The sequence below is a fragment of the Molothrus ater genome, chromosome 2 (assembly GCF_012460135.2).
Source record: "Molothrus ater isolate BHLD 08-10-18 breed brown headed cowbird chromosome 2, BPBGC_Mater_1.1, whole genome shotgun sequence".
In the NCBI taxonomy this organism is placed as follows: domain Eukaryota; kingdom Metazoa; phylum Chordata; class Aves; order Passeriformes; family Icteridae; genus Molothrus; species Molothrus ater.
Window position 1 is genome coordinate 39,362,633 of NC_050479.2, and position 16,396 is coordinate 39,379,028.

General features: G+C 39.7%; 1 protein-coding gene across 1 annotated transcript in view; it reads right to left on the bottom strand.

Annotated features, from left to right (window-relative positions):
- PCCA (propionyl-CoA carboxylase subunit alpha) overlaps positions 1-16,396 on the bottom strand; it is a 273,726-nt gene that overhangs the window by 6,431 nt on the left and 250,899 nt on the right. Inside the window, exon 22 of the mRNA XM_036392979.2 lies at positions 9,686-9,826. Coding sequence (XP_036248872.1) covers positions 9,686-9,826 — 141 coding nt within the window. The remainder of the gene's footprint in view (positions 1-9,685; positions 9,827-16,396) is intronic.

Below are 16,396 nucleotides of genomic sequence, written 5' to 3' on the forward strand. Positions count from 1 at the left end.
TATTATTTAGCCTGCAAATGAAAACTGCAGAGATGTGTACAAGTTCTTGCCATCTAACTTATTTAAGGATTTATCTGGACCATTTTTAATGCTGTATTTTCATTCTATAATTTATTTCTTTCAGTGGATGGCAAACCAGTGAAAACCACCATCTTTACATTTCCATTTAGAGAGGTCTCAGTGATGACCCAAATCTGTCAAAACAGGCAACTAAAATCAAACAAAAAAAATCTCATTTCTTTGAACCAAGTAAAGTTAAAAGGGCTCCTTTTCTTAAAAGAAATTAATCGCAGGTACCTTTTCCACAGAGTTACACCACAGACAAATCGACCTTTACATTGCTTGGTATATCAAAATAAATGAGTGATTAACTGCTAGACCTGCAGTCTACGTTTTAGCAGTTTATTGCTGCATGGTGCAGTTCAAAGAGTGAAAAGTGAAAAAGAAACAGAAAAGAGAAAGAAAAAAAAAATGAAGAAAAAAGATCCTTGAAGAGGAGGGTACTTAACATCTCGATGCTAATAACAATTGCAGTGTGGATTTGGGACCAGTCAATGGTGCTGTTTGAGTCACTCAGGGACTGCACGGTGGTTGTTCCCTCCGCTGGCCAAAAGGTTACACAGGACAGGGAAGTGTCTCTGGTCATTTCCCAACCAAGCAACTCACGCCACAGCGTGGAAGCGGAATGTGGGAAGCAGCAAGGCCGACCTGCTCCCGTTGCACCTACGTGAGGAGCACAAAGACCATCCCCACTCAGAGCCAGGGCTCTCTGGAGCTCAGGAGCACAAGAAGACGGCGCACAGCCGAGGGCATGGCTAGCACGGGATCTCTGTGAATATGGTGCACTTTCTGCGGACTTTGGTGCGTCATAGCATAAAGACTTAATGATTGTGACAGGACGGCTCCCATGTTAGGCTTACAAAATGGTCACAAGCCCCTCAAGTCCTTCTGATAAACCCAATGGGCGCTGATGCATTTCCCCGCTCTCTGTCTAATTGGTGTAAAGTTTGCAGACCTGAATCACGGATCTTTTATCCAGCTTGCTGCGTCCTCTCCTTTGACACGAGGTCAGGGTTCACATTCGCATCCGATTATCGGAGTGGCACTCATTAACCGGCAGCCTGCCTCGCACCAAAATGAGCTCCCTGGAAGGGGAACTCGGCCCATTTACTCAGCAGATTTCAGCATTTTAAGGAGGCCTGAATGTCACACAGTATTGCTACGTTTTGAGGAGTTTCAGACATCTCCAGCTGATGATTAATTGTGAGTGATGGGAAATAAAATCCAGTAAAGCCAGCTGCTTGCCATGGTCGGCAAAATTACTATAATGGATATAGGCTGCCAATTTTCCAGTTTTACTGGCAAGTCTTCCAAGTGTAATTAAGGGAAGTTATAAATGATATGGAAATCTATCAAGTCCTATTTATTTTCAGAGGACTCTTTCCCCTGAGACTTTTATCTTCAAGCTTATAGTTTGCTTTGTTGTGCTAATGATTTAAACCACTTCTTATTTCTGATTAAAGCCCCCAATATCCTTCACAAGAAGTTAGATCCACTTTATCCAGAAGGACTTAAAGAAACAGAAGCCTTTTTAAAGTTGTGTTTATAAGCCATGCTGAGCTCCCACTTCCTCTTTGGAGGCATAACAGAGCATCCTCCATCTTAGGCACCTCACTACCATCTGGATTTCCGCTTCTGACAAACTCTGGGGACTGGGAAAGATTTGGTGGGGGAGAAAGGAGAGAAAAGGCTTTATTTATTAAAAAAATAAAATTAAAAAAATCCACCAACAACAAAACCCCAACTTGCCTCCCAATCCTAAATCCTCCAAAAACAAAGATTGTAGGTGCTGCTTAGACACCAGGCATTTAGCACAGAGTGGTGTTGCTCACTAATGTTGTTTGATTTGGAATAAAAGCATGAAAATGATGTGCAAAGGCCTAAAATTGGAGATGTAAAGGATGACTGCACAGTATTCCATTTCTCAATTTCATCCTTCAGAGCCACAAAATGGGGGTGATACAGTTACTGGATGAGATTTACAGTAACAGCTGTGGTCTTCCCACACAAGGGAGGACCTTCTAATGGGCTAAGGTCTGTTTTGAACAGACGGGGAGTAGCAAAACAAGGTTCCCTATTAAGGGTGTGCAGTAATATTCCTGATAAAGAAAATGAGTAGTGGTAGTCAGATTGCTTTAAAAGACCTAAATCTCTTTTCACTGTTAAAAAAAATACTAAAGCTATTTTAGAAAGTGCTAACTGCTAAATAAATGAAAGACTTGTAAATGTAAGGGTTTGTTTTTTCCTTAATCTCCTCCCCACAAACTGTAAAGAATGCATAGGAACCAGTGCCAGGGGCATATGGCTTTCTCCTGTGCTGAACATTCATACAAAAGACAGGTTCATCAGTCATTGGAGTATCTGGATAAAAAATTAGCTCCTGATGGATGGTATTTAGAGCTTACCTGCTGCTAGTACATTACCAGAGAAGCACAGGTTTTGAAACCCACATGACATTAGAAACTGCAGACCATGAAATACCCCACGTGCAGGCGCGCTCATAATGTACGCCAGGTTATACAAAATAAGAAATAAGCTATTTACACCCTCTGCCTAAAATTGGGCCCGCTGCAAGGAACCCTGGGTCAGCCCTACACAGGCCAATTAATGCACAGCATCTGCTGTATAGAAGCCGTGCATGAAGCACTTCCGAATGATTTCAGCAATTAAAAGAAAACTGTTTCCTGCCTGTTTTGACAGCAACTGTTTCAATGCAAGAGTGAGCACCAAATCATTGTGTGCAGCTGAAAAAATTAAGTCTCTTTTTTTTATCTTGTGAAAAGGAGGTGGGAGGGATGAAGATTTCTTACGGAATCGGATCGTTCTTTTGTTGTCCGACATTCTGTGTTTTTCTGCCAAATTAGACAGAAGGCTCCGAGGGTTTACGGGGCCCTCTACAGTATCACCTTCTGCTGCACTGTGGCTCCCTAAAAAGACGGATCAATATCAACCCTGCTGATTTGCCTACAAAAGTGAAAATCCCTCAATTACATTTTTAAGACCATTATATTTAGAACACAGGTGCTCTGATGCGGAACATTTTTAAGGCTCTTGGAGCTGAAGTGGAAAAAAACAATGACAGCCCAAAGCAAATACGAGCTTAGATTTGGTTAAAGTGAAGTGAGAGTTGTGTTTTATTGGTATCTCCTTCCTCATATTTGGGAAGACACCAGTAAACATCGCTCACAATTTCCACTATTCTGCAGCTTAAGTCCCTGTTGAGCCTTTTAAGTGAAAAGGGACAATGCAAGATAGTGCCATATGAAAGAGAGTTATCCTCTCTTGTAGCCTTCTGCAAAATAACTGCAAACATGCACCTTGTTTGTGCTTGTGCAAAATCACTGAGCAGTGAGTTAAGTATGCATTCACTATTTATGAAGATTTGGGAATTTTGTTTGTTTATTTGTTGTTTAAATTTAGTCCATGCTGGTATCATTCCCTTCCCAGGTATTTTTCTTTCTGACTTATTGGCAATCTGGCAGCCAGCATCCAACAAGAAAACAAATCAAGAGGAATTGGATAAGCAACAATTGCAATTCCTTGGCATTGTCCATTACCATGTAAAATCATTAGTGCAAGTTTTCTCTCCTTTCCAAATTAACTTTGAAACCAGAGCTACAGAACTGCAAATATAATTAGCAGCAATTAATAGTACTTGACAAATCGTTACTAAACTTTTTTTGCCACACTCCTTTAAGGAATGAAGCTGAACACAGCACATCCCACATCTTCTGACCTCTGACTGAAGGTCACTGATGTCCCCCTGACAGCAATCAGCACTGGTCATTGCACTCCCACTTATCCAAAACACGCTGCCCCAACTGCCTCTGCCATCCCAGGGTGCTGGGCAAGTGATATTCAGGCAGAGCACTTCTGGGGCTATTCTTCTGCTAACTCAGCCTAATCTGTACCAATCAACTTTTTAGTAACAGCTAAAAAGTTGTTATTACCTGAAAAGACAAAGCACACTAAAATAATAATAAAAAAATTATATTAATTCTTCTCAAAGGATTGGTAACATTTTTTCTCCTAGGAGGAAACTCTAATAAGATTCACTATTTCTAACTTACCATAATAGGATTTCCTTCTTAATTACACTGTACTGGAACACAATTGCATAAAATATATAGTAATTTTTTTTCCAAGTCAAATATAAAAAATACATTATGAAATATTATTACAGGTTATTTTTTTTCAATGTAACTACAATTATTACTCATGGCCCCATGTAGTAAGAATGGTGATATATTTAATTCTCTTTTTCTGGATATTCTACAACCATGAACATTTCCTGTTTACAACAGGGCTTTTTGGCCCAGAAGATAACCCCAAGAAAACTGTCAAATACACAGAATCATAAAAACTATGTAAGGTTTGTGACCATATTTTGTCAAGTTTGCAAATTCCTTTCAACTGACAAGTGGAGTTTATATTTGCTCTGAAGAACAGGAGCGAGGAAAGGAGGGAAAGGGAAAGAAAAAGGGAAGACAACAATAAAAAAAAAACATTCATACACAAGAGAAAAGTAGTATTTGAATTAAATAATATCTTACTAAATTATTGATACCATATTTATCCAAATGGAATGTGAAACTTAAGCAAATATATTTTTTCTGTTTTATCCTGGATGTTGTTTCTCTGCTATAAATTCCAATTAGCATAAGATTTGAAAAGAGGTGGTTTTTTTAGGATTTTGAGGTCTGAATGGAAAATACAACTTTAAACAACACACAACTGCCTGATGGCAACAGGTAAGGTTAAATCATCACCTTTTCTTTCACATGAATGAATGAAGTAGTGACAAACAGAATTTAGAAAGCTCTTTTGTTTTGCTTTTTAGTAGTGAGCATTTCAGCAGTAGAGGTCAAACAAAACATATTTTCCCATAGCAAAAACTTACCAAGGCTTGTGAGATGGAAAATCATGAATAAAGATTTTCTTAAAAACTATTCTTCTAAAGAATAACAAGAGGAATTGAAATAAAATGCATGCAGCTGAACTGAAAGATGAATGCAGTTTAAAACTTTTTTCTTTAATTACTTTTAAAAGGTGGAAACACAGTAGTATCTTTCCTAAGTTATACAACTAAAAAAGCAGCCTTCAAGTTACTCAATTTTGAAATTACTGAGACAATTAGCATCTACATTTAACAGCTGACATTTTGGTAGGAAAAAATTCATCCCATGCAGTATTAATGCCCATAGCTACACTAGCTGAAATCATAAGGAATTTTTATATGAGAAAAGTACATTTTAAAAATGGCTTGAATGGTGATAACTTATAAAACTGGAGTAATCTTAATCTATAGGAAAGAGAAGCAATTTATAAACTTTGGTGAAAATAATTAATCGTCCTCTTCTTTTGGCTGTAGTCCTCAAAGACTCAGTAACATTGGGGTGTTCACCCAAGGGTGCTTTCCTTTTACATATTAAAGTGTGGGGGGAATTATTAAAGTGATTTAGGCTGACAGGTATTAGGCATTAACTTATTGACCAATGTTCAGCTTACTACCAACACCTGTCCTGGCTAATGTCACTAAAAAGGAAAAACAACCAACAGAAACATACAGCTAAAAGAAAAACACCTTCATATTCCTGACAGACAGAAAACTGAAAAAGCAAAAGCTATGTTCAAAGGTGAAAATATAGCAAAGGCTACAAGGCAATCAGGACAGCTAAGATCTTTCTTTGATGCTGTGGACAGTTCAGACTATCAAATTTGGAATCAGTAGTGGGAACATTTTTGGTGTATTTGCTTTAGGAGCAACAACACTGCTTTACCTGGGCAACCATTAGGACTTCAAGAGCTCTCCCCTCTCCTGCACTTTCAGTGCACAGAATCCTACATGCACAAAAACCACACCAAACAACTCAACACAAAGAAAAAGTATTTTCAAGTGCCCACCCATGTCCTGCCCTCTGAGTAAATAAAGGAATTTGTGCAGCTTTAGTAGTTTTTATGGTGCTGTCTTTGTGGTAGCTATGGTGAGATTAGAACTATGTGCAGTGCCATCTCTACACTCTGGCATAAAAATCCTACTGTGTGCTACCAGGGCTGGCTTGTGCTGCCACCAGGGTTATTGAAAACAGAGTGAATTACTTGCCTGGACTCTTGAAGTCCAGTGGTTTCTCTGGCCTATGGCACCATGAGGAACCAAAAAGTAATTAATTTTCCCAAGTACAAATTTCATCCTAATGCATACAATCATGAACAACTACTTAGAAAACAAATACGCAAACATTCCCCAATAAGGGATATATTTCCTATATTAATGGGACTGCATTATGAGGAATGTAATCTAAATTTAAATCTTCTTTCCCTAAATAATATTAACCTTCTTTCTAGTCAGCTAGATTTCTGTTTCATTGTTTATGCTGCTTTCTGCTTCTGAGTGCCTTCATTGTGCTTCCAGGAATAACTGAGTGACAACTAATCACAGTCTTCTGATCACATGAAGGAAAATAAAGAAAGTAGAAAGTAACTAAAAACCTAAAGAAATTGGCAGCATCACAAGTTTCTGCTTCTCTCTAAATGACAAACAGCACTTCCCCACTGTGTTACTAAAATCTACAGATCATCTTACAGACAAAAGAAAATAAATTCCTTGCATATGCAATATCTTTTGGCAAAAAATGAATTGAAAACTGCTTATCAGACCAGCTGGATAGAGGATGCTCATGCAATCTTCTATCAGGCTTCACCAGACCAAAGTATTTCTCAGCAACAGCAGCCGAAAGAGAACACCATGCTTCAAGTAAAAACAATGACACATCGAGTGGGGAACACTAACCCAGGGATCAGCACTGCCCCCTCGTTTGGCTGCAGAAACACAAACACAAACACCATGTGCTTTACCTGGCCGGGCGCGGTGCCCTGGAGCTGAACCGTGGGCAATAAGCACGGGTTTGCGAGCACGGCCAGGCACACGAGGATGAGGTGACCCTCTCTCGGTGCTTTTTCACCATTTGTAAAGTTACACCTGAAGGAGGGGGATGGCAGCTCAGCTCCCCATGCCCCTGACGGCTCCGAGAGCATCTCTGTGAGCACAGGGACTGTGCTGCACTAACACTGTAGTGCCCAGCTCACAGCTCAGGCCAAGCAGCCTCAGAGCAGCTATAACCTGACAGCTTTATTGCTAGCAGCAGCAACACCTGAGGGGAAGGATGGACAACTACCTCACCTTCTCCCATTTTTCAGCTGTGCTGTTTTCACACACCATGCAAATCTGAGCTGCCAAACCCAGTGGCAAGCACACAGAATAGGAGCTACTTAAATTCCCATTTCTCCAGCGCACTAAAAAAATCAGACTTTTCCCAAGCAGTGCAACAAAAAGAGCTGTATTTATCAAGGAGCTACAGTTCCCTGCCCATCATGCCTTCAGCAGCTGTAGTGGGTGAGCTGGTTTGTGACAGACAGCCAGGAAGAGTAATCTGAATCCCACCATCCCACTGCTTATTCAGAGCCGAGAGCTGATGTTACCCTCATTCGCTGGCTGCCTCGCTTTTTTCCTAACGTTTTGACACTAGTCCTGAAAAGGAAGGATTTAAGCTAAACCCTTTTCAAGAACGCAAATGTGTTTTGCAATTAAAGCCACACAATTAGCAATGACAAGCTCAGGTCAGCAGAACATAGATTATGCTGTTCAAATGCTCTGCCACTCAGTGCCTCCAGCAAAAAGCTGCAGGAGAGGAGAAGGGAAAAAAGAAATCTCACACACATTATTTAACAACTTGTGCTCTGATGCACAGCACCACTTGTAGATTTGTGGAGGGAGGTTCATTTATTTATTTACTTAAAATCCCTTAGGATCTGGCCTCCTTCTCAACTGATTATATTCTTTCAAGAACAAGAACTATTCTTCAGGGCAAGAAGACTGGAAACATTTAGAATTAACTTCTCAAAAATAAATATTAAAAACGTTTAAAGTCTTAAAATCCTTGACTTAAAAATGTTTCCCTTAATTCTTCACAAAAAGTATTTGCTTACAATCTTCCTCATTCAGCCACTTGTTTTGCCCTTGACAAAGAAAGCAGATTCCTCTGTCCATGTCATGACATAAAGAATATTTCAACTGAATACTGTTCTTTTGTTTTAACGTATCTAAACTGTGTGCATTTATGTATAGATCATAGACAAGAAAGCTAAGTGTAGAAGCTAAAAGAATTTCTAATTTCTTACCAGCTTAACTTAGATCTTTTTTCTCTGAAATGTCTATTTCATTACTACAAACATTGGCACCTACAGATCTTTTATATTATAAAATATCTTTTATATTATCTTTTATATCTTATATCTTTTATCTTCTATAATATCTTTTATATTATCTTTATATTATCTTTTATATCTTATACATGATGACTCTGTTTTCACTGTACAGACAGAAATAACCATATATTTTAAAACCAAAGGTGGTATCATAGCAAAATGTAAGCAAATATACCACTTTGCCAGCATGATCGATGACTGTCACATAATAAGTGCAATCCTGATTTTGAAATTCAGATCTTGATCCCATTTCTGAATCATCTTTCAAGAAAATCTAGCTTTCATTGCCATAAATTATGAACCCTGTGACTGAAGCTTCTGTTTGTATCTAAGTGCTACATACATGTTTATAGCATCATTTACTGACGACAGTACTTTAAAATTAATATGCACAATCTGATTCAAATACTTCTGTGTCTGCTCTTACTACCTGGTTGTCAGTGGTTATGAGACATAAGGGCCTCAATCTTAGAAATAACATATGATACAATGTAGTAGAATTTCATATAAAGCTGAGTTCAAGTCAGTGTTTATACACAACTTTAAAACAAAAATTTGTTTCCAACTCAATGTGAGGTAAGGAGGACTGGAAATCCCCAGACCAGCAACAGCATAATCCCTTACCCTTCTGTATGGAAAGTTCATTCCTTCTCCAAGACAAGAAGATTACCACATGAGCCTGGAAATTCCCAGAATAGAATTCCCAACTCATGTGTTTTGTGAAATGATAACCCAGAAGTTCTTAAAAAAAAAGAAAAAAAAAAAAAAAAAAAAAGAAAAGAAAAAAAAAAACTGTAAAGTTAAGTATCTGTCCTATGTCCCCTTTTTTTCAAGTAATATTTTCATTACTTCAGGCAGAAAATCAACAGTTTTCTCCTGCTAGCATTAACAGCTTTTATATATAGATGACAGATAGATAGATAGATGGATAGATAGATAGATAGATAGACAGACAGACAGACAGATAGATAGATGGATACACACACACACTTATGTGAATTTACTTACCATTTTCTCCCTTGTACCTGTCCTGCCCCTTAAGCTGGGATACAAAACCAAGCTATCTCTTTGAGTTTCTGCTGTGAACTTGTACCAGGCTGAATTTTTTTCTTTTAAAGCCAGTTTAATTTGAATTGATTTTCCTTCTTAATTTTTAAAATTCAAACTAAAAACAGCACACGTCCTTTAGCACACTTTATTCTACAGGTGATTTAAAAAAAAAAAAAAAAAAGAAACAAAACCAAGACAACGAAAAAACCCCACACCAACCCGTGGTGCGACCTGTAGTTTCAGTTGCACCAAGGTGAAATTTCTGTGGCATATATAATGAAAATGCAGATATATAGATCACATTTCTTACCATGTCCCCAGGCTTGACAGAAACTGCCACCACTGTTCCAGGCATGGGAGATCTCAAAATGCTGGAGGTGTCCTCTGCTGCTTTCTCTGGCATGTACTTGCTCAGCTCTGCAGCAACCTTCGTCAGTATTTGCAATTTGTACTAAAGAATAGGAAGAGGACTGGTTCAGAAAACTGTACCTTGGTGAATTCCAGTCAATAACCTGCATTATTTTATGGCATGTTTTTATGTAATACATCTGTTAGCTGTTCTTCACGGGAGTGTCTAAAAAACACAGTTTGAAATCTTTATTCAGAGTTTCATTTTCAGATGTAGAAAGAAAAATATGTAGCCCCAGTCTGCAGCAAAGTGCACATAAAACCAAAGAATCAAGTACAGTAAGGAGATGTCAGAGTCATTTTAAAACTGGGGGTAGAGAGGGGAGATTCAAATTTTAAAACAAAAATGCCCTTATGCTTGCTGCACATTATCTTTGGTGGATAAGGAAAATCGAGGGATTTTTTTCCAGTGCAGTGATGAATTGGAAATTGAGCTTTTGGGAAAGTCTAACAGACTGTCAATGCCATGACTGATCTTAAACGTTATATTTACCTTTTAAACATTTACCATGTATTTAATGTTTGAAGTTAGTAATTTGCTCAGATTTTGCAATTAAAGCCTATTAATTCCATTTCAATTAAAAATTCTGATTTTTCATGCATGAGCAGAACAATCAAACCTTGTTGTATTGAATATGCTTTATCTGCAATAAAACCCATTCAGCAGCCATTACATATCTGGAGAAAGTATTGTTTTCTCTAGTATGTTTTATATGGATTAAAATCAGAGGGGAATATGATGACCCTCAGGTGAGAGCATCCCTTTAAACGAAACCCTTCAGAAGGCATATAAATATTGCCTAAAGTGATTTCGGCTCCAGAGCTTTTAGTCTTTAAAACCTTGCCGTTACTTGGCGAGCTCCCTGCCCTCAGACAGACAGACGGACGGACGGACCGACGGACGGCATCCGAGAGGGAGCGCACGGAGCCAGTAGATGGCAGCAGGTCTCTGTGCGACACTCGCGCCTCGCCAGGGCACACCGAGCGAAGGCCAGCACCGCACTTCATCAATAATTTAAACAAAGGTTTTAATAATAAGCATCCGACGGACGGCATTTACAATTCAAATGCGTATTTTGCTGATGTAAAGTTCAACACCTTGCTTGGAACAGTATGTTTTCCTCCAAAACAATTAGCTATTGTTTTATTAACAATAAAATGTCTTTACTTTTCATTTTTACATGGACAGAAAAAATCCGATATCCTTCTGGTGAAGGTAAAGGGGGACTCTACCTTCTGCTTCCGTAGGAAGCAGAACAAGGCATTTAGAAATACATGCAAAAGGTGATTAAGTCTGCAGTGACATCTTTAAAATGCAGCTTTTCAAAGCTGAGTTAAAACAATGTAACAGAGGATTATCGTCCTCCATAAATGGTGTGTGGGCACACAACATTTTGTGAGATGAACAGTGTAGCCAGTCACTCAGAAATACTCGCTTCTACCTGGAAACAGAGGCAGTTACATGAACCGATCCTGCCACCACAGCCCAGTAAGTGTAGTGAAACACCACAGCGATGCTCCCTGGAGCTGAAGTAGCATCCCAAAATTTGAGGACCATTCCCAGCCATGTGCCTCGGTCTCAATTGCCGTGGCACAGGGAAACCAGCACCATTTTGTACGCAGAAAGCAGCTTTAACCCCAAGCCTCCCGCAGGCATCACCATGGCCATTGAGGCTGTGCCACTCAGGATTTCCACCCCAAAGCACAGCCAGCCCTCTCCCAGCTCAAGGCACCGCGTCCAGCCTGATCACGCCCTTTTACACGCTGATCACAGCCCTTTTCCAGGCTGATCACAGCCCCTTTTACACGCTGATCACAGCCCTTTTCCAGGCTGATCCAGCCCTTTTCCAGGCTGATTACAGCGTGTGCGAGCACACATGGACACACGCTCCGTGTGCAGGGACACGGCGGGCGATGCCCATAGGAGAATTGGTGACATAAGCTGCAAATAGAATTGCAGCAGTGTGACAAGTCAAATAATAACATCTTATGCATGTTTCTTTACTCTTGAGTGTCTGTTTTGCAATCAAGACATACAAGTGTCTGCCAGTTTCTGAAGGATATGATCCTTAAGTGAAATTACTGTGCAAATAAAAGCTTTTTACTCCTATTAAAATTCATCTGAGTCATAAGTGGCAAGGAAAAAAAGCTTGCAGAGTGTATTCTGCTGTCAATCTAATAAACATTCTGTGTAGAGGGACTATTTATCAAAGATAAATTGTACTTAAAAGTCCTTCATTAAATCTATGGGGGGGAATATAATTACAACAAATTGCACAGTTTCAGTATCCATGGTTGGTGTCTTCTTTGTACTCAAGAGTTTGAAAATATTTTTTTTTTAAAAAGAAATAAAAAAAGGAAGAATGCAGAAATAAGTTATATTTGTGGACTGTATTGTTGCCTCTTGCAAGAGACTATTTTGATATGATTTCAAAGGATTAGGTTTAGATGCCATTTAGTTTTTTTAAGCTACATTAACACTCTTGAGCTGACCAATTTCAAAATTTAAACTTGAAGAGAAAGCCAGACCTTCTGCATTCATCTAGGTTACAGTATTTCACAGGGGTTGAAATACAGAATTCCCTATGCGCTTCACAACATTCAGCAGTGGGGGAAAAACACATTCCTCAGTATGCTGCACTTTAAAGCTCAGTCCTCCACACCAAGCTAAAATATCCCTACCAAACATTGTTTTTACTATCTTTATAATTTTCATATCTTTTAGATTCCTTTCTCTGCAGGACTCCTGCTTTGCTTGGAGTGAGATGTAAGAGTCAGTACTCTCAAAGCTTTAAAACGCAGGTCTTTGTTATTGATGAGCTGTTCCTTTTCCTTTTGTATTTGTTTATTGTTCTTTAGTCTGTTTGGGGGATAAGCAAGTTACTGTAATCAAAAAGTAAAAAATAACAACAGTAAACTTCTGGGGAAAGGCCTTTTTTGGTACAGTTGGTTCACAAATGACCTTTCAGAATATAAAAAGACATAGCGCAAAGAAAGGTTCCTTCTCTAAGATTACCTTTGATGTATTTCTGCTGCTGGCTGGACCCCACTAAATACCTGCATAAATATCCCTTTGTGATGCTCCTCCTTATCCCTGGAGAGGAGTTGTGCAGTGGGGTGCAGGGTGCTGTTCACCCAACCCAGGTGCAGCTCAGTGAGAGCCACAGGACTCTCTGGAAGACCATGCCAAACAATGCCCACCAGTGGTGCCACAACAAAGACAATTAAGAAAATACCACATATTTTCATTACATGACGAACGCTGCTGCTATGCCTTTGATTTAGCGAGAACAATGCTGAACATAGGAAGCAGAAGTTTTGATATGCTGCTAACCAAGTATGGATGAGGTTCTGATTTTCTTCCTTTATGCTCAGGAGGAGGAGGAGATGGGAGAAAGAAGGGGGCGTAAATTGGGGAAGGTTGTTAAGTTTGGGTTATAAATAGAGACCAGGAGGTTTCCACTGGCCTAAACCAGAAGAAACATTTGTTGGAGTCATAAATAGATTGCAGGTGGACTCTGAGAGCAGGGAAATCTGCTAGCCATCAGATCTCTGCTGATGAGTACTTGTCACCAGCCACTGCTCCGCTCCGCAGGGTTTCAAAGCCCAATTCTGCCAGCCAAAGTAAAGTCAATAAAGCAGTACCAAAAGGAGCCATACAGCTTTTGATGGCACAAAACAGGTGTTTCTTTTCCACCAGACCACTGGAGTCCACAGTCAGTTGACAAAAATTATAGTAGGGAAAAGTGATGTTACTTAATAGTTTTCTAAGGGTAAGAGCATCCTGTCCAACATCTCCCACTAAACTGGATGTTTATGTAAAATGCAAAACTACCTCTTACAACCAAATCTCCCTAACAAATATAAGTACACAAAAAGGTGCAGTAATAGCAATACAGGGTGGAGGCAGGGGAGAAGAAACCAAATACAGTGAAAATTATACCTTGAGTTTTGTTGATTGTTTTTTGTCAGCACATTCCCTACTGATCCCTGAAGTCAGTAGGCAAGTAGACTGCTACAAAAAAGATGGCCAGGGCATATATTGCCCCATCTGTGCTTAAAACAAGTTCTGTAGTTTGCACAGATGTGGTTCTCTTACCATATACATCAGAATATTAGGCATATATTCACTAAAATGTTCAAAATTCACTCTGTTACACTTCACATTAGTTTATTAAATATGACCTTCCCTGTACACTTGAAACTCATGTCCCCAGAAGCTGTAAATGTTCAAACTCCATTGGAGATGTTATAGAGTAATCACTACCCATATGTTACTTACGTTAGTGTTTGGACTGCTGACCAGATGTGGATTTTCAGCATGCTTTACCTAAATGTTCAACCATGTTTTTCAAATGTCTGTCATTCCTGTGGTCAGAAGGGTGAAAATCTTACGTAGCTCAGATTTCAGTAGAGAAATTGTCTGCTCTGTGTCTTCATTATTTTCACTAGCCTCACAGTGTCGGGTTTGGAAGCAGTGAAATGTATTAACTGTGGTCACATAATTTCCTTTCAGCATTCCTAATCCACGTCCTGCCTCAAGTCACTTCACTGTTGTCACCTGTGGTTTGACGTCATCAGTTCACTCGAGTACATTATTCTGTATTCAGGGGAAGCAATCCTGAGCAATGTTCCAGTTCCAAACACAAAGAGCACGCTGCCTTTTTTATTAACCATTATACACGTCAACATCGTGACCATACCCTTGCTTAGATTTCCACCACAGCATCTAAGCAGGAAAATTATTTATTCCATATTACTGAAAATTATTTATTCCATATTACTCGACAATGTCAGACACCACCTTCTTTCAGAGTCAAGGACTCCTTACTGAACAAGGAGATAAAGGACATTTTGCAAATCACTTTTTTTTTCCCCGAGCTCTGAGTTCTAGAGCTAATTTGCTTCCACGGGGTGGTGGTGAGGATTGGCATTAACACCTGCACAAAATTACAGCACTTTCAGTCTGATGGAGGAGCAAACACTCAAACTGCTACAGAGACAGCTAATGAAAAAAATAACAATAATAAAAATACCAAAACAGTCACAAAAACCATGAGCCTCTAGCAGCAGCAAAAGAGAAGAAAACCGAGAGGAGCCTCACCACCACGTAGTACACACTCCAGCAGCAGAAACTTAATTAGACTCGCAATTCAGCCGCACTTCCCACTTTCCATTCCTTGTGTGATACATAATTAACACTCTAGAGAAACCTACCAAGGGTTAAAGCCATGCAAAAAGCAGCTTCCCTCCGATGCATTCGGAGGCCGTGCGGGCAGAGCCGAGGGCGGCAGGGCCGGGAGCGGACGGACAGACAGACAGACAGACGGGGAGCCGGCGATGTCCTCCCGCCCGGCCGGGAGGCGCAGCTGCCGCCGCCGGAGCAGCGCGGTCGCACAATGCTTTGACAACTCCATCAGCGCAGTCTCAAGGTAGCTGTCAATCAGGATGCATCATTTAATACAACAGCACACTAAGGATTTTCTCCTACAACCCACATGACAGCGTATCTACAGCTCTATTTATATCAGCGCCCAGTTGTGTTTACAATGCTGTTGTAATTAGAAAAGATGCAACAGGCAGCGATATTATTCAGATTCCCATTTTGCCGTGCTGCCGTGTAAAGTGCGATCTTGCTTCACAGAGTCATGCTAAATGACAAAAGCGCTATTTTCTTCAGTCTCTGTGCTCAGACAGCACTTCATTTGCAGCTATCTATAATTAGATTAATGGTGTAGTGCCGTACAAAGCAGGCCCACTTCACATCAGATAGCATATGAATTAGGATAAACACTTATTTCAATTCCAGGCAGAGAAAGCAGTGACTGGGGTATTTAGCATACCCTTTATGGTGGAATGAGATGTTAATTGTGTACCATTACCTCTAAACTGCTTGCTTGTTGTATAAATCACTGTGCTAATTGATGCAGAGATAGAAACGTAGCCACAGGCAAGAAAGCAACGGAATGAGAGCTGAAGATGGTGGATGAAGGATTATCGGGTAAAACCATATGGAGATGAGATTCCTTTGAAACCTGCCCACAAGCAGTACTACTATGAACTACAGGGGGAAAAGTGCTGCACGGGCGCCTAAGGAAAACAAATATATATTTTTTTTTATTATTATATAGTTTGCATCATTGTCTCTGAACAGAATCTTAGAAGCGAATCCAAGCTAAGCAGAAAACTGAAGAATAAATGTGTGTAATGAACTTCAACACATGCTTCCAAAGGACAAGTAGCAGGCTGAGCCTGGCCTGGGAACAGGCACCACACTGCCCGAATTTAGGGAGCTTGAGTTAATAAGTAACACTTGCAAACTATGTAAAGCAGATGTTCCCCTGGCCCAGCCAAGGACTAGAAATGCAGGCTCTGCAAACAGAAAATGTCTGTGCAAAAATAAAATATAATAAAATAAATAAATAAATAGAAAAACCAACCAAGACATTCAAGTGGCTACTGATAAGCTAAATGTCCTCATAAGGATAAGGAGGAAGAAGGGAAGCAGCTTTTCAGGCGTGTAGTAAAAATTATTCATATTCTGGCCCGTGCATATGCAGACAAGAAAACTCATATAAACTTCCCTCTGTGTACTGCACAAACAAGAGGAGAA